This window comes from Sinocyclocheilus rhinocerous, unplaced genomic scaffold, assembly GCF_001515625.1.
Source record: "Sinocyclocheilus rhinocerous isolate Xijiao unplaced genomic scaffold, SAMN03320098_v1.1 scaffold286, whole genome shotgun sequence".
NCBI lineage: Eukaryota > Metazoa > Chordata > Actinopteri > Cypriniformes > Cyprinidae > Sinocyclocheilus > Sinocyclocheilus rhinocerous.
The window spans coordinates 728,473-747,796 of NW_015632405.1; the positions used below are offsets into that span (position 1 = coordinate 728,473).

Below are 19,324 nucleotides of genomic sequence, written 5' to 3' on the forward strand. Positions count from 1 at the left end.
ACCGACCCCACTAGTGAGGTGTGCATCTGAAAGTGATCCGTTCACGGTTAATGTAGAAATGAATGCCCACAGAAGATATCAAAAGCATTGGAGATTTCGGGTAAATAAGGTAATCCCCAATTCACTTTACTGTTCTAAATCCGCGATGCTTGACGTTGTATTCTCACATACATGAACTAGCACAACTGCTTGCTGCTGCTGCTAATGCTACTGCTGTTATATGAACAAGACATGCTTAGTAATTACTCCTCACGCGAATAACCTGCGCGTAGTTTTACAACTTGTATGTTTTCTAGTTTAAATATGTAAATCTGATGAACGCAATAACAATCGAATAATGATTTAAAATAAACTCCTGTCAGGAAATTTACTGTTACAATTGCCCCTTCCCCCTCTTATCTTTTTGTCTTTGTTTCCCACAGGTAGCAGAAGTCTGCACGGTTGTGGACATGTGTTGACACCAGTCGAGGCTTTTCGCATCAAAAGCAATGCAGCCCTGCGATTTAACAAAGCACATGCTCAGCTACACGGCCGTACACAGCAGGTCTTTGGAAGTTTGAAAAGCCGTTTCCAGTGCCTGCGTGACATCGGCTCCATTCAGTCACCTGAGTCAGTGGCATGTACCATCAAAGCCTGCTGTGTCCTGCACAACATCTGCAAGAAGTTCTCCGTGCCGTTACCCTTGGATTTTAGTGTAGAGCCGCTCCATCCACCATCAGAGGTGGTGAACATCATGGCAGAGCAGCCGTTTGACTACATGGAAGACACTAAAGATGAAATGATAGAAATGTTTTTTAATATTGCAGAGGATGAAGGCGAATAAGCTGTGACCAGATTTAAAAGAACAGTTGTGATAGCAAAAAGCCAGAAACCATTACAGTTTAAACCATGTACTAAATAATGTAATTAACAGAGACAAATGCATGCCAATGCCAGTGATTCTTCACATAGTTTTGTTCAATTAATCAATAATTGATTAAAAGAAGTTAATGCTAATAAACTAATATTTGTCAACAAGTGATATGAATAAAAACAAACTGTTTATGGAAGACTTAAAATAATACAAGTCTGTTACAAGAAATGGTATTGCAGTGGTACCATAGCTCAGTGATGCTGTCAGCTGTTAATATCATGGTACTTTCACATACAGCACAATAGTGAATAATTATCATATTTATATATACACCAAAAGAGTTGCCATGGTTGTGTCTAAAAACATGTATTACAATGGTACCACCATGTCCAGAAAAGATGTTAAAGGGATAGTTCACCCAAAAATGAAAATGTGATGTTTATCTGCTTACCCCCAGGGCATCCAAGATGTAAGTGACTTTGTTTCTTCAGTAGAACACACGCGAAGATTTATAAGTCAAACCGTTGCAGTCTGTCTAAGGTTCGAAAAACACATTATTTTCCACATTCTGTACATTATTGTTTCTCCTCTATGCCCCGCCTTTCTGAAACGCGTCGATTTTTACAAAGCTCATCGTTCTGAAAAGCGAGGTGTGCTCTGATTGGCCAGCTATCCAGTGCGTTGTGATTGGCGGAATACCTCAAGCGTGTGACGAATATGTTACGCCCCTTACCATACTGTTGATGCCGCGGCCGCGGCCTTGAGTGAGCGGAGGCCGGAGGCCTAGAGTGAGCCGCGGCCTAAAGTGAGCGGAGGCCGGCTTGAGTGAGCAGAGGCTTGAGAACGGCGCGGCCGGCGGATTCGACGAAGGAGCGTCCGGCGGGCTTGCGGCAACCACATGTGACGACCCCGGGCTGGACTCCGCTTCCTCTTAACTTTTATAAAGAATATCTCTTTGAATTTGAGACTTTAGTCTTTGCAACTTTACAGATCTTCTTTATGCACCAAGAGCTTGTAACACTCCAAAGAGAAAGGAAAAATTGAAATCGCATCATATGACCCCTTTAAAATCATTTTTTATTTAATTGTTTACAAATTGATTGTGGCTGGAAACATATCATGCCTGGTTAGGACATGATGTAAATGTATTCAAAAGTTACAGTTCAGTTAAATCTTCGTTTTACAAAAGTGCAAAAAAATTACATGACAGCAAATACCAAAACAGGTAACACAACACACATTATTTACCCAAATATGTGAAGGCAAATGTGAAAGTTACTTAAATTTGACTGAATGTGACTGGAATTTCACTAATGTGACCACAACTTAACCTTAAACTCTGATTGGTAGTTTAAGAAATACAAAATGTTTGTTTACACCGTTCTTTCCATATAATAACAGTTCGCAGAAACTATATCTGTGAAGCAAAACCTTTCCCCTTCTTGGCAGCTCTGAAAAAATTATTCTCTATTTTACATACAGATATGACATTATTTAAATCAGGGTACCCAGTCCTGATGTAAATAATTACACAATTATCGTCTTTAGCTGAACTATTCCTTTAAAGCATGTTATACGACAGGCTGCTGAGAATACGTGACAATGGCAAAATAAGAAATGATGGAAAAATACTTCGGTATTAACCTAAAACAAATCAAATTCAACTGACATTAAATAGACCATCTCTTATTTCAATTTTAACATAAAATTATCATTTAAAAGCAATGTGCAAAATAAGCAGCACTTAGTACAGCATAAAGGAAAGTTTCCTTTCAGAGACCACAGTTTATCAAGCAAAAATGTAATATTAAAAACAAGCCTATACACAGCTATTTAGTTAAATAAAGAGTGGCAGTTAAGTTTAAATGGTAAACATTTAGTGCTTTATGTCTTAGGCTCAAAATACCATGGCCAGTATCTTTCAGCCTTGTTAGCAGAAGAGTATTTGTATCTAAAATAATATTAATAATAATAACTTAATGGATTAGGCTTTCAGTTTTTATTTTTTGAAGGGTATGTATTTGAAATGGACCATTGGACCATATGATATGGCTTATATTTCTGTTCATATTTGACTTTGTTTGTCGTATTCTTTTAATGCTATTGCATTGACATAGATCATGTCTGAGTTTTCATAGAGAGGCTCTGACTTAGGCCCAGCTTTGGGTTGTAGACTATCCATGATGCACTGGTGCAGGAACACATACTGAGACTGTAAGAGACAGAGAGATAAGCATAAAACAGATGAAAGTAAAGAGTGTCTGCCAGGAATACGCATTTCCTTATTTCCAAGTGATAAAATTATTGCCTGTAATTACATAACATGTAATAATTATAAAAATACAGATGCCATCCTGTTAGAACAAAGAATGTCCTTTTAACTCAAAATAGGCATACCTTAAGAACATGCAGATAATGTTATTGTACTGCTGTGAAGTCTTAAAACCTAATTGTAGAATTAGCAGTAACATAACTGTATGTATATATGGAATAATGAAAGAAAAACTTGGGAAAAACAGTAAAAGAATATTTCTTGTATTTCTTTGTTTTATTGCTACTAGTTATATAAATTAGTGTTTTCATTTCATGTTATTTTGGTGTTTACTGATACTTTAATCATTGGCATGAATGCAAAGAATGCCGCTTTTGATAAATTTCCAAAAGCACAGTGGTTTATTAGTACATAAATGTTTAAGTAGTTTGATATTTTTGCATTATTCCATGATATATGTGACCCTGGACCACAAAACTAGTCATAAGGGTCAATTTTTCGAAATTTAGATTTATTCATCATATGAAAGCGGAATAAATAAGCTTTCCATTGATGTATGGTTTGTTATGATGGGACAATATTTGGCCGAGATACAACTATTTGAAAATCTGGAATCTGAAGTTGCAAAAATTCAAAATATTGAGAAAATCGCCTTTAAAGTTGTCCAAATGAAGTTCTTAGCAATGCATATTACTAATCAAAAATTAAGTTTTGATATATTTACAGTAGGAAATTTACAAAATATCTTCATGTAACATGATCTTTACTTAATATCCTAATGATTTTTGGCATAAAAGAAAAATCTATAATTTTGACCCATACAATGTATTTGTGGCTATTGCTACAAATATACCCCAGCGACTTAAGACTGGTTTTGTGCTCCAGGGTCGCAAATGTGGTTACATACTGTAAAATATATAGTCTGAGATGGAATTTTTACAGTAAAATTCTGGTGACCACAGCAGCCTTTTTTTAAGTGTTTGGATCCTCCAGGAAAAAAGCTAGCCATAGCCCAAATAGGCTATATTCATCATTATCAAAATAATCGCCACAATAATAATACCACCACCTAGAACCCAATTCTACGCTAAATTGCTCTAAAAGTAAATCCCCTTTACAATTATGCATCTAAATCAGCGTTACCTCAGTTTGCACCATTAGTGGCCGGCTGAGTCTCATTTGCTTGACAAACGCTGCAATTCCCACTGCCTTCTCTTTGTGCAGCTGCTGTAGCAGGACGTCCAGCGCTATCAGGGTACCTGTCCGGCCTACTCCGGCACTAGTGTACAGAGATGGTGACAGAAGGATTAAAACTTTGCTTTATTTTGTCAATGTAATTATTTATACTGCTTTGCTGTCAGCTCTCAGCAGTCGACTGACTGTGATTATTCACGTTAAGTTAATATTTGAATTGGGTTTCAAAGTGAGTAGTGGTACACCTGCAGTGTACAATTGTCGGCCCTGCAGAGAAAGAGCTCTCTATGTGCTGACGGATGAGTCCTCTGAATTGGATCAGCTTCTCTGTGCCAGCGGGAACACCGTGATCCGGCCATGCTGTGAAGTGGAAGTGCCTCACTGTTCGTGTCTCTGAGGTGTCTTTCTGTTATAGACAAAAAATAGACAGAAATAGATTGTGTCTTAGGCTAATCTGACCAGTGATGTGCTAATATATTCATATTCTAGTTAAATGGCTCATATCAGAAGAAAGCAGAATACATGTTTCTGAATACCAGATGAACTAATGATAAGAGTATAATGTGGTAAAGTCTGTCAAAGCTTGTGCTGTTTCTCACTGTGTGTAGCACCTACAGCTCTGCAGATCCTGCTGAAGGATCCCAAGAAATGAGTGGATTATCTATATTGAATAAGATATCTAAATATTAAATTTTTCTATAATACTGTATGTCACAATGTGATAATTACTATGTGAAGAGGCAATTAAAAACTATCCACTTGTTAACTGTCATCATCACTTGTTTAGAAATCATGCGTCACCTTTTCTGGTTCCAAATGCTTTATCATATCATAAAAGCAAACAACAAACAGTGCTAAAATACTCTCGCAGTGTGCTTTAGTACTACCGAAAAATCACGATCCTGATAAATATGACCTTAAATCACTGCCAGACCGTGATTAATATTTTCTGAATTGTTAAAATATTGGTGTATGGAACACCATGAAATTTAAATATTTTAGCTTAAAAGTGTGCTATTAATAAATAGTTAATCATAAACAGCTGTCAGGGCCAGAGAGAATTTGGATGAAAAATAAAGTCACAAAAAACATGCAACTGTTTTTGGCACCCCCAAAAAACACTAATATTTATAATCATTTCAGACAACATTAAGCAGTCTGGCATGTTGCTCTGAATATTATGTTTCATTTTATTGTCATTAAACAGAAAAATAGAAATATTTCAGCTCACATTTTTTACATTAAATTCTCGCAGAGTCCAACTTGGAAATGTATCCTCCGATTTCACTGTAACAAGCAGGTTCCCATAAAGACATGGCGTGTAGTCCAGTGGCCAGTATTGCTCACACTTGACCTGGAGAAGTTAAATCAGAAAAGTTAAATCAGAAAAAAATCAATAAAAATGAATTCAAATAACTGTACCAAGTGCAGAGGTCAAATCTGATGTAGCAAGCTAAAAATTATGCAACCAAACCACTCTATGTGAAATACTGTGTTATTACACGAAATTGGATTGAAAATGCCAAACAAACATTTTTTTGAATTGAACATCACGCAACAATAATGTAGCATAATACTGTTTCATACATCACTACATAATGTATAGTTTCATATAGTGTTTAAAAAAATGGAAGCCAGTAAACACTTGAAACTACAGTAAGCAGAACTGAACTTTGCCTTACCTTTCCACTCTCAGTGCAGTTGGTTACCATGACGATGGCCTGTGACCTTTTCTCCCAAACCATGCTCCAGAAGTCATTGACAGTGGATGGCAGTGGACCTTGAGCAGCGATATACTGTCTGCTTGCATTGCCGTAGCCCTGATATGCACATAAACAAATGTCAATCCACCAGGAGCACTTTTCTCTGGAGATACAAGCGAGGTAGTGCTTTGTGTTATGAATTACAGCTGATGTTAACTACTATTTAACGTACTTACAGGCATGTAGTTAGCATTGATATAATCAGAATCACCCTCATCATTTGTGGTGAGATGCACTCTAGAGGAGTCATCTTAAAGACAGAGAGGAGGATTTTCCAAGACAGACACTGTGCAGTAATTGTGTGTGTGGTCCTGGTATTCCCTACATTATGGGGACCAAATGTCCCCACAAGGATAGTAATACCAGTAATTTTTGACCTTGTGGGGACCTTTTTTAGTCCCCCATGAGCTTATAAATCATACAGAATGAAATGTTTTGAAAATCTAAAAATACAGAAACTTTTGTGGGGTAGAGTTAGGGTAAAGGGATAGTATAAAAGGTAAAGGCCGTATAAAAACCATTACATCTATGGAAAGTCCAACACAAACCAGTGTGTGTGTGTGTGTGTGTGTGTGTGTAAACACTTACAGGCTGAAACATTGGAAAATCGGTTTTTGTCCTTGTTTTCAGGCAGAAGAGCTGCTATACTAGACTGTTCTATACCAACTGAACTCAAGTCCTGTTAAAACATATTCAGTAAAAACATACTCAACAAACGCTCTGAATATTGAGAATTAACTTGATGATTCTAACATATAAACAGGTTGGCATTTTCAATATTAGTTTTAGTTCAATAATAGTTTTAATGCCACTTAAAATTCAGTCAGAGATAAAAATAATAAAAATGTAATTTCATATTTGATAAACCCTACCTCATATTCCTCACTGAAACCTCTATTCTCATCACGACTCATGTTTTGATAATATTCAGGAAATGTATCCAAGGGAATCGGTCTGAAAAACATTTCACAGTTTACCTTTGTATATATATATATATATATATATATAGGTCACTAAAATAACATCATATACAGTGGCCCCCAAAATGTAGACACTTTTGGCATACACAAAAATAACATAGCATTAGATAGCAAAATATTAATAAAGCAAGTGCATTTGTGTATAAAAAATACTGGACATGACACTTTCACATTTTGATATCCAATCACACAATTTCACCTAAAGTTCACCGAAAACTGAAAATTCTGTCATTGTTTACTCACCCTCACATCATTTCAAACCTGTATGCTTTTCTTTCTTCTGAAGAATACAACAGAAGATATTCTGAAGAATGTTGGTAACCAAACAATTTTGGTCATCACTGAGCTCAATTGCACAAAAATAAGACATTTCTCAAAATATCTTCTTATATAGGTTCCACATAAGAAAGTCACTCAGGATTGGAAATGACATGGGGAGAAATTTTGAGGTCAGCTTCCAAATGCTTTGCTTTGGGCCACTGTATTTTACAATTTTCCAAAATAATAGAGTCATACATACTTGTAGTTTTTATTAGGCACTTTTGACTCCACAAGTGGGTTTCGCATTCTAAAGATGTGAAAAGACATTAGAGATAAACCCAATACAGCTTATATTGCATTATATTATGAAAGAAACCCATAATCCCAGACAATCAATCAATAAAAATCATACTTATTGTGCTTTGCAGAACCATAGCACCGCCATGAAAATACAGCAACACAAATAATGATGACCAAGAGGAAAAACACAAGTACTCCTGCTATAACACCTGCAGAAAACAAAAAGAAACAAACACTGAACATGTCAATGCAATGTTCAATTTATATAAATAAATACACGATTAAGCTCTATGCAGCTGAAGCCTATGAGGGTTAAAATCCTTCAGAAATCATTCTTATATGCTGATTTGCTGCTCAAGAAACATTCATCATTATTGTAATGGTTCTATTATTATCAGTGATGAAAACAGTTGCCCTTCAGGAACTCGAGCTGTGTCTAACGCTTTGGGAATGCCCTGGCGAGACCACGTTCTGAAGCATGTGTGAAATCAGTCCAATAGCGAAGCGAGACGTCACGAGCGGGGTGACGTTAGCAACCAGGAAGCATAAAGGCGCATCCGACAAGCGCATCCGACAAGGGCACATGTTAGCTTCATTCTCTTCAGCGAGCGCGCCTGTGGTGTGTGTGTGTGTGTGTATGCAAAATCACTCAGTCAGTCAGAAATGTCTCTGTATAGCAAGTGAGAACAATGCCAAAGTGTAAAACAAAATCAAATGTGGCGAGCGGAGGGCATTTCAAGTCGTGTGTTCCTCCCTGCCCACACTTTCGGGTGGGGATACACATGATTTGTGCGTTGTCTGTTTGGTAGCGGAGCATGCATGGTCAGCTCTCGGCTGTTATTGTGGGGATTGCAAGTGGATTTAGTGGAGGGATCCGAGACGGGCTCGTCCTTATCTCGGTCCTCATCCGCTAGATCCATGGCTCCCTCTCAGAGATCGGAAGCCCGCCCCGCGGTTTCTTCCCTCCGGAGAGAGAGCCAGACGCTTCATCTATCTTTATCCTTCCTGATGTGATGAGCGTCGACATGGAGGAGACTGTGGACTTGCCACCACAGTCTCTCACGTATGAGGAGCTTGTGGAGGTTGTGACTCGTGCTGTAGCCAAACTGATCGTGGCATAAACCACATTCGTCCCACAGCCCCACAGTATCTAACTACTCTAACATCACAGAGCTGAATGAAAAGGGATCCCTCCTGGATGCCCTGCTATCGCCTTCTGGCCTCTTCGGCGGCGCAGTAGACACTGTCGTCGAGAGGTTTCAAGAGGCGAAGAAGCCAGCGCTTTCTCCCTCGCCGTCCCCAGGTCTTTGGGACTGCTGAGTGGGAGCCGTCCCAGCCGTCTAGCTCTTCATACCGCCAGACCCAGAAGCAGAGCGTTGTGACCCGTACCCCCCCACAGAAAGAACAGGGGGCGGGGGTGGGGGCGGCACTCTCGGTCGGGGTCCTCTAAACAGAAAGCGGATCTGCGGACCTCAGGGTGCTTCACTGATACCCCTGCCACCCCCCGGTGCGTCCGGGCTCAGGAAGCTCCTGCGAGCAAATTTCCCAGTTGCTGCACGGCGACGATACCTGCCGGTCATTCGCTTCAGGGCTCAGAAGTGGCTCCTCTAGTGACACCAGAAGCCAGTCTCGAGAGACTTGTTCCCTTAGTAGACTTTCTGATAGTGTGGAAACTTCTGCCAAATGTCTCACAATGGGTTCTGCACACTGTAGAGAGAGGTTACAGAATTCAGTTTGGTTCTCGTCCACCTCGCTTCAACGGGGTTATCCCTACACTAGTGGGCCCCGAGCAGGCTCTGGTATTGGAACAAGAAGTAGAAATTTTCTTGAGGAACGAGGCCATAGAACGCGTTCCTCCTCTTGAGAGAGAATCAGGGTTCTACAGCCGTTACTTCATCGTTCCGAAGAAGGATGGGGGGTTGCGTCCGATCATAGATCTGTGTCTACTGAACCGTGCTATCAAACAATTTCGGTTCAAGGTGCTTACTATCAAACAGATCATGTCCCAAATCAGGTCCGAGGACTGGTTTGTCACGATAGATCTCAAGGATGCATACTTCCAGGCATCCATCCTTCCTCAACACAGGAAGTTCCTGAGGTTTGCTTTCGGGAGCGAAGCATACCAGTATCGGGTTCTTCCATTTGACCTGTCACTCTCACCCCGCACTTTCTCGAAGTGTGTGCATGCTGCCCTGGCTCCGTTGCGACTCCAGGGCATCCACAAACTGAATTACATCGACGATTGGTTGATATTAGCTCAGTCAGAGCAGATGGCGGCTCGGCATCGAGATGTCGTCCTCGTCCATATGAAAGAGCTGGGGTTACGGCTAAACGCCAAGAAAAGTGTACTACAGAGAACCACTTATTTGGGTGTGGTGTGGGAGTCAAGTCAAGTCACCTTTATTTATATAGTGCTTTTAACAATACAGATTGTGTCAAAGCAACTGAACAGCATTAATTAGGAAAATAGTGTGTCAATAATGCAAAATGACAATAGTAAACACTCATTTTTCAGTTAAAGGCAGTTCATCATTGAATTCAGTGATGTCTTCATTCAGCTCAGTTCATAGTATCATAGTATCTGTGCAATCAAGGCGACGATATCGCTGGAAATGAAGTGTCTCCAACTAAGCAAGCCAGAGGCGACAGCGGCAAGGAACCAAAACTCCATCGGTGACAGAATGGAGAAAAACCTTGGGAGAAACCAGGCTCAGTCGGTGGGCCAGTTCTCCTCTGGCCAGACAAAACCAGCAGTTCGATTTCAGGCTGCAGCAAAGTCACATTGTGCAGAAGACTCATCTGGTTCCTGTGGTCTTGTCCCGGTGGTCGTCTGAGACAAGGTATTTACAGGGGATCTGTATCTGGGGCTCATCTAGTTGTCCTGGTCTCCGCTGTCTTTCAGGGCTGTAGAGGTCCTTTCTAGGTGCTGATCCACCATCAGTTGTTTCAACAACGATGCAGGCACAGTTGTCTCCTGATCATATCGAAGCGATTCTCACAGCCATGAGGGAAGTGAGAGAAGGCCAGTTACTCACTGTCAAAAAGTTTCAGAGACTGTTGGGTCTGATGGCAGCTGCGTCCAACGTGATAACTTTTGGCCTGCTGTACATGAGACCCTTGCAGTGGTGGCTCAGGGCCAAGGGGGAACCCGCTTCACACGATCAAGGTCACGCTGCAATGCTTACATGCCTTAGAAATGTGGAAGAAACCTTGGTTCCTGTATCAAGGCCCGTCGCTGGGGGCTTCTTGTCGTCATGTAACACTAACGACGGACGCCTCCCTCACGGGTTGGGGAGCGGTCATGAGTGGTCTGTGGGAAGGCCATCATCTCACGTGGCACGTCAACCGCCTGGAGATGTTGGCCGTGTTTCAAGCTCAAAAACACTTCCTTCCAGACCTAAGGGGACATCATGTGCTTGTTCGCACAGACAACACATCGGTGGTCTCCTACATTAGGGGTTCTCAACCTTTTTTACTCAGGGCCCCCCCTCCTTCTCCTGTTAATTTTGCACGGCCCCCCTATGCCTGACATTTCCTCTTATACTGTACTTCCAAAGCAAAAAGAAAAGTGTTTATTTTTAGCCTTTTTTTATTAACCAAAACATTTGTTATGCCTTATTATTATTCTACCGCATTATTTAAAAAAACCTCAAAATTCAAACAAGATTTCTGCTCTCACTCTCTCTCTATATATATATATATATATATGTATATATATATATATATATACATATAGAGATTTAAATCTCCTGAATTCTTTACTTCAGACATGCTTTACAACTTCAGAATACTTTTTCTTAAATAAGTGAACCTGCCATAACAAACAGAACAACAGGGAGATGCCAAAAGAACACTCACTAAACCTGTCCCTTTGAACTGGACTGACTGAATATCTACTGTTTGCATCCATTAAAAAAAATAAACATACAAATGAAAAATACAGCAATATACATTCTAAATCTGTTGAAACACATCGATCTGAAGGCGGTTCGATGAAGACGGGATCAGTGAACAGTTCCTCCGTCAGAGCGCGTCTGATGCTCATATGTGCATAAACACCACTGAGCCTCACAAGATCATCCTCTATGGGTGAGCATCCATTATAAAACACTCAGGATATTAATTTGGACAACTATGCAAATACATTGAAATTTCACAAAAATACGATAGGGATCAGAGCCCCGAGAGAGTGCATAGTTTGTGAATCAATAATGCGTGCCTAATGTACGACTCTGATATACAGGAGTGGCATACATTAGGCACGCGCAAGTTCGTTATTATTACTCTAATCATCTTTACCTTTACATTAGCGCGATGGGAGCCGAATGCAGCCGAGAGATGTAGTTTGCATGCAGCGGTTGGAAGTTTTGAGCCGCCGTTCAGTCTGTATTTAACAGTGCAATGAGGCTTGCTGCGCAGAGTCCAAAGCAATCAATCAAGAACATGAGAGAGGCCGTGCTTTGATCATTTTAATTGAACACATTAATAATTAAATTAATTATAGGATAATATTTAAATTAATTTTAAGCCATCTCGCAGCCCCCCTGGAGGATCACTGCGAGATGGCCACTGCTAGTGGGCCACGACCCCCCCCCCGGTTGAGAACCCCTGTCCTACATCAATCGGCAGGGGGTTCTGCGCTCGCGCCCTCTTTACAGGCTCCTGTGGGCTCAGGGAAAGCTTCTATAATTAAGAGCAGTCTACATCCCTGGGCATCTCAATCAGGGAGCAGACATCCTGTCGAGACGGGCTGAGGCCCGGGGAATGGAGGCTCCTCCCAGAGGTGCTGGAGCTCCTTTGGAGGGAGTTCGGCCAGGTGGAAGTGGATATATTTGCGTCGCAGGAAACGACACACTGTCCACTCTGGTTCTCCCTCACGCATCCAGCTCCGCTTGGGCTGGATGCCATGGTACAGACGTGGCCGAGGCATCGTCTGTACTCATTTCCCCCGATCGCTCTGCTCCCGGGAGTTCTGGAGAGAGTATGCTGGGATGGGGTCCGTCTTCTGCTAGTAGCCCAGTTCTGGCCGGCCCGAGTAAGGTTCTCGGACCTTGTGTCCCTCCTCGATGGCTCTCCGCTGGAGATTCTCATCAGGAGGGACCTCCTCTCTCAGGCGGGGGGCACCATCCTTCACCCCCACCCAGAGTTATAGAAGTTATGAGCGTGGCCCCTGCGGGGGCACAGCTCATAGCATCCGGTCTCTCAAGTGAGGTTGTTGAGACCATACTCCAGTCCAGAGCTCCCGCCACTAGGAAACAGTATGCCTTGAAGTGGAGACTTTTCACTTCTTGGTGCGGACAGCGACTGCAAGACCCAGTCAACTGCCCAGTTGGTTCAGTTCTGGAGTTTCTGCAGGAGTGATTTTCCGCAAGGTTATCTCTTTCCACTCTGAAGGTTTACGTGGTGGCCATAGCTGCTTACCATGCACTTCAGGGTGGTCAGTCAGTGGGAAGACACCCGTTAGTTACACGCTTCCTCCGTGGCACCTGGAGGCTAAGGCCAGTACAGCGCACCAAGGTGCCTGGCAGTGGTTCTGGAGGCTCTGTGCAAAGCTCCCTTTGAACCCATTGAAGATATCTCATACAAGCTCCTCATGCTTAAGACAAACTTCCTGCTCGTTATATCCTCGTTGAAGAGGATAGGGACCTCCAGGCACTCACCGTATCGTGCCTGGAGTTTGCCCCGAGCATGGCAAGGGCGTTCCTTTAGACCCGGGTATGTCCCTAAAGTGCCCACTTCCTCGCCGGGTCCCATTGTACTGCAAGCCTTTTGTCCTCTTCATTTCCAGGAAGCAGGCCAGGAAAGACTCAATCTGCTCTGTCCAGTGCGAGCACTGGACTCATACGTTCACAGAGCTGCCCAGTGGCGTAAGGCAGATCAGTTGTTTGTTTGCTTTGGTCCACCTAAGAAGGGGGTTCCAGCGACCAAGCAAACTATGAGTCGGTGGGTGGTTGAGACCATCACACTGGCCTATGAGTCCTCTGGCCTCCAGTCTCCTATAAGGGGTCAGAGCGCACTCGACAGGGGTATGGTGGCCTGTGGTGTATGGTGGGTGTGGCCCTTCAAGATGTTTGTGCTGCGGCAGGCTGGTCCTCTCCGCACACATTCATCCGTTTCTACAGTCTGGACCTGACATCTACCCCAGGGTCCCAAGTTCTCTCGTCTTGATGTGCTCGGCAGATACACACCAGACAGAGACTTGCTCGTATGGCGCAGTGGGTATTTTCGTTCCCAAAGCGTTCAGCACAGCTCGAGTTCCTGAAGGGGAACGTCTCGAGGTTACTTATGTAACCATGGTTCCCCGAAAGGAACGAGACGCTGCGTCTCCCTGCCATACTTCCTGCATCCCTGCAGGCGCTCGCTTCCGCAGAAGCTAACATGTGCGCTTGCCGGATGCGCCTTTATGCTTCCTGGTTGCTCACGTCACCCCTCTCATGACATCTCGCTTCGCTATTGGACTGATTTCACACATGCTTCAGAACGTGGTCTCGCCAGGGCGTTCCCAAAGAGTTCGACGCAGCATCGCGTTCTCTTTGGAGAACCATGGTTTCATACGTAACCTCGAGACGTTTTTTTCTAATTAATGTATTGTGGAAACCACGATATACTACCATACAAAAGTCTGTGGTATAGTAAGCAAGAAAAAACTATGAAATTCAAACGTTTATTGAGCAGGGATACATTAAATTGATCAAATAAATTTATCACAATAAGATAATAAAGACTTGAATAAAGTTACAAAAGATTTCTATTTTAAATAAATGCTGTTCTTTGACCTTTCTTTAAAAAAAAAAAAGAATCCTGGAAAAAAGTATTAAGGTTTCCACAAAAATATTAAGCAGCAAAAACGAAATAATATGAGATGGAAGGAAAAACTATATTTCACTGAAAAAAGGTCCATATGACTTGCTGTATGTCCAAATAACTTGCTATATTACAAGTCTTCTGAAGTCACATGATAGCAGTTGTGTGTGGAACAGGCCATCTTGATATCCATCCTTGCCCTCCTTGGTATATCCATGAGAGCTCATGAGAGAAGCAAGATTCATACGGGTTTGAAACAACATGAAGTTGAGTAATAATGACAGAACTTTCATTTTTAAGATTAATTATTACTTTAATTTATATTTAACTTGGAATATTCCTGAAGTTTTAAGACACTATCTTTAATTACACATATGTAGACATTATTTTACCTGATGGATTTGTTTGGCAGTTGACTGATATTGTTTGACTCCTCACGGCTCCAGAAAATGATGATGCTGTCACTTTGTACCACTGGGCAGCTTGCAGGCCATTTATCTCCTGTCTTATTGGTTTTTCTGAACTATGTGATTTGTTGAAACTTTGTCTATCAACATCCACCTGCACCACATCCACAACTCCATATGGAGGATCCCAAATTACAGCCAGACCATACCCTCCAGAATTATATTCACAGCGGAGATGAGATACACTATTTGGAACTAGTTTGAGAGAGAAAAAGAAGGACAAAAAATTTAATTGAATATCAGCTGATCAGTGGCACAATCCAAACAGAGCATGTAAACTCACCTAATGTCATGCGGTGTGAGCATTGTAGCAGCCGCTCTGACTCCAAGTCATAAAACAGTGAAACAGTGTAGCTTCCTCCAGGATACAGGTCTTGCAGATTCACCCTTTTGTCATTTACAGGGTCATTTTTATCACTTCCAGTGCTGTTTTGAGCTTTCACATATGTGCAACCATTCACTTCAGCCTCTATTGATGAGTTGGTAACTTTCCAGTTAAAGGATGCACAGTTAAGGGCTGCAGAAAACATAAGAGCATATGAATGCCGATTTCAAACTGAGTTGAATTCTTACTCTTGGGGTCTTAATCTTGACATAAGTGGTACAGGACTTTAGGTAACATGTTACTGCATCCTTGTTACACGTTACATTTATTTACCGAAGTAACAACAGTAAATTATTTGTGCTGTCAAAGGATTAATCGCGATTAATCACATCCAAAATAAAAGTATTTGTTTACATAATATATGTGTGTGTACTGTGTATATTTATTACGTATATACTGTAGATGCATGTATATATTTAAGAAAAAAAAGTATATATTAAATATATATATAAATTAAATTATATGAATATAAATATGTAAATGCATGTACATATTTTCTATATATTTTATATACTGTATGTGTGTGTATTTATATATACATAATAAATATACACAGTACGCACACATATTATGTAAACAAAAACTTTTATTTTGGATGTGATTAATCACGATTAATCGTTTGACAGCACTATAAATTATGCATAATTATATGCAAGTAACCCTAAATCAAACCCTAGTCCTTACACTAACCTTATAGTAAATACATATTGTTAATTAATATCACTTAATATTTAAATATATAATTACACTGTAACAATGGCACCTTTCAGTAAAGTGTAAACAGACTTTAACTTCCTGATCTGGCCCCAACTCAGATTTAAAACATATGTTTGTTTATTATGCAAATTAAGATTAATAAATCATTTTAAAGTATGTTTCACTGTTAGTTTATTTTAACTAACGCTAACAAATGGAAGTTTACCAACATTTTTTTTTCAAGCATTTAAAACCACACACATTTTTTTTCCCTAGCAAGTATTTTTGACTAGCAAGCTGTCAAAACTCAGTTAAAACTCATACATTTGCTTTTTAAATAAGTAGCTGAATTAAAGTAATGTTATCAAAACTTACTAGTGATGTTCTTAAAGCTGTATCCTCTACTTAAGGCATTGTTCACCACAGTAAAGAGAGTAAAATTGTGTTCAGTGCCTGGTGTGAGAGATGAGTAAGTATGTGTAATCACATCACCCACAGCAGATCCAGTGAAATTTTTCTCACTCCCCTCTCCCTGACTTTTCAAGGTGTAGTTGTAGATGCCATTATTGTTTAACTTATTCCATGAGATAGTCAACTCTGTCTGTGACCGAGTGACTGTAACTCCAGTTATGTCAGATAGAGCTGTGAAGAGAACTGAACGGTTAGTAATTAATAGAAATACTGCAGCACATTCTTCACAAATGTATCACTGAGATGTGGTATGTGTCAGGGTTGTACACCATTCAGAACTGAGTTGAAAATTAATTTGAACTGAGGAAAACCAGAAGAAGAACTGTAATACAAATTTAAATTTGATTCTAACCTTAACCCATTACCTTCCAAGAAGTTGCCTTATATTAAGTTATATGAAAATAATAAGGTCAACATTTTGTGGTGCTGTGTGTGCTAAATTGAAATCTGTTTGTATGGCTTTGAACCTAAATTATGTTTAATCAGTAGAAGAAAAAGATCTAGTAATTAGCATTGATGTTCTTGTAATTATGTTGCAAATCTTGTGTTACTAATGAAATCCCTCTGTGCTGAATGTTTGTGAACTGCAATTCAGTACATTTCTTTCCGTTATTTCAGTTCAACATCCTGTGTGTTGTAATCAATTCAAATGCCAACACATGAATTAAAAGCATGCTGATTCTTACATTTTGCCCATTTTTGCTATGTGATACATTTTTTGTCTAATCCAAAGAATAAGAGCTACTTACTCGTGTTGCTATAAAAGTTGAATCCAGTACTTCTCAGATCAGCAAACTCTGTGTACAGAGTGAAGCTGTAATTTGTTGCAGGCATCAAACCTGATATATGACATGTTACCTCATTTCCTTCTGCAGTTTGATTAGTGCAATTCACTGGTGGTTCATCTCTGTTTTCGAGAGTATAGTTGTAAGTGTTGTTGTCTGTGTTTGATACAACATCCCATTGTAAGATCATGTCGGTGTCATTGTGCGTCACATTCACATTTTGAACATTTGATGGCACTGAAACAAATGCAGATATAGTGAAATATGTGTTATACAATGAGCTTGTCATTTACATGTAGATATTAGATAATCAGAAGGAAGTGCAATAATGGAAAAATGTTACCTCTACAGCACCAACTGCCAGTTTGTGACAGTTCCATGGCCAGTGCTGCACTGCCATGGGAAATTTTACATTCACAGATATTTTAAAGGGGTCATATGATGCGATTTCAAGTTTTCCTTTCTCTTTGGAGTGTTACAAGTAATCATTGCTGTTGTTGACTTTACTCCATTGTAATGTTATCTCATTCTCTTTCCGATTGATGACTGAAACATTGTCAACATTAGATGGAACTAAAGAAGAAAGAGACAGAATTTTTATATCCTTTTTTTGTAAATTAATCACATAATGCTAAACTGTCTGTAACCATAGACATTTGTCATTCACTGAACTGTCTTTTTCTAGCTTTCATTGCTAAGGAGGATTCTAGCCTACAAGCCTCAGAAGGACTAGTAAAGGAAGGATACAGCCTTCTGACTGAACATCATCCTATGTATGGGAGAAACGATGGTGGTTCTAGTAATAGTACTATGGTGGCCCACCTTCTAAATAAAAGAGTTAATCACCAGTTGATAAAGTCATTGCATCACTGGAGCTGCCACTCAGCATCATGCCTAAAAATGCTCGTTAGCTGTTCTAAATTCCCTGCAAACCTTCTTGGGGCTTATAGCTTTATTAATATCTGTTTTAGTTAGCTTACATACTAGAATAGCATGATTAACATGATAGCTTAGCAAATACATCACGCATTTGCTCTGACCCTAAATGTATTCACAATAATATTTAATATAAATACATATTAAATTATGTGTAAAAATTCCTGATAGTTCAGTTATTACAAAAGAATAATGTCCAGTTATTTATTATTTATTTACTAATTATCCATTTATCAAGTCAAAGAAATTATATTTAGCCTAATTTGTTTTGTATATCGTAAACAATTATATACATATTTAAAATCATTATCATTTGTGTGTACTTGGTATAACTATTAACTTGTAGTTGATGGAGACCTGATTTGAAGGGAGGACCCTACAGTATTTGTCACAACACTGTTTTACATATAAACCTGAAGCTTAGGACTGCACATGCACACTGGCTGGACCCACCTGAAATATATGATTTTTAACTATGTTTGAGCACAAGAAACAACATTTATGAGAATGTTTATGTCAGTTTTTGAAAGTTTGAGTTGGATAGGACGTGGATAGGAGTTAATGGCTGTCTAGTTAACAGACTTTCCTTAAAAAGGACTTCAGTTTAAGTCAATGAGGCCTGCATTTAGAACTGTCACTGGACCTTGAGCCTACATTAATCCAGAAATCTGTGGTCAGTGATTGAACACAACAGTGAAAAGTACCACGGTGCATTCTACTGACTAGACATAAATTTGCGATTTTGTAACTTTGCTTTTGTAGACTGTCTGCTATTACCTTTTTTTAATGGACTTCCAACAGACATTCTACTAACTATAATTGACTTTGCAAGTGCATGTCAGTTTATTCCACTAACCCTAGTAGTAAGTACCCTACGGCATATGGCAAAATGATTAATGGCTTTGACATTTTGACCTTTTTCCTCCCCCACGCGGCCCACCCACGTCGCGACCACCCACGTTGTTTGACCCCTGACCTCATAATGACGTCCAGATGTGAAAATTGGCATGCGTGAAATTCTGACGTCAACCTTTGAGTTCCGGCGAGGAAATATGTTGTTTGTACAAATGTTTGTAAGTGTCCGACGATGACAGGAGATAAATTAAGTCCTGAGGAATGTTTTTGAAGATTTTATGGTCCGTTCCCACATCTATGGG

General features: G+C 40.1%; 2 protein-coding genes across 2 annotated transcripts in view; one reads left to right on the plus strand and one right to left on the minus strand.

Annotated features, from left to right (window-relative positions):
- The window catches only part of LOC107742249 (putative nuclease HARBI1), an 11,398-nt gene extending 10,354 nt beyond the window's left edge, over positions 1-1,044 (plus strand). Inside the window, exon 2 of the mRNA XM_016555148.1 lies at positions 423-1,044. Coding sequence (XP_016410634.1) covers positions 423-823 — 401 coding nt within the window. The 3' untranslated portion in view covers positions 824-1,044. The remainder of the gene's footprint in view (positions 1-422) is intronic.
- Positions 1,045-2,708: 1,664 nt separating this feature from the next.
- Positions 2,709-17,520, minus strand: LOC107742259 (receptor-type tyrosine-protein phosphatase H-like). The gene is made up of 14 exons (XM_016555160.1): positions 17,196-17,520; positions 16,351-16,617; positions 15,178-15,411; positions 14,820-15,089; positions 7,725-7,832; positions 7,583-7,616; positions 6,955-7,036; positions 6,671-6,761; positions 6,259-6,332; positions 6,002-6,139; positions 5,551-5,673; positions 4,565-4,725; positions 4,269-4,404; positions 2,709-3,065 (listed from the first exon to the last, which is right to left on the minus strand). The coding sequence occupies exons 1-14, from the start codon at positions 17,518-17,520 to the stop codon at positions 2,919-2,921; spliced, it is 2,190 nt and encodes a 729-aa protein (XP_016410646.1). The 3' UTR covers positions 2,709-2,918.
- Between the last annotated feature and the right edge of the window lie 1,804 nt (positions 17,521-19,324).

What these genes read in the sequence shown, in the direction of transcription:
- LOC107742259 (XM_016555160.1), bottom strand. Translation starts at nt 17,520, where the DNA reads ATGACAAGCTCATTGTATAACACATATTTCACTATATCTGCATTTGTT. An exon ending in ACTGCACTGAGAGTGGAAAG is followed by an intron (nt 5,674 to 6,001) that starts GTAAGGCAAAGT and finishes TAACTTCTCCAG; the next exon opens with GTCAAGTGTGAGCAATACTG. An exon ending in CACTAATGGTGCAAACTGAG is followed by an intron (nt 3,066 to 4,268) that starts GTAACGCTGATT and finishes TGTCTCTTACAG; the next exon opens with TCTCAGTATGTGTTCCTGCA.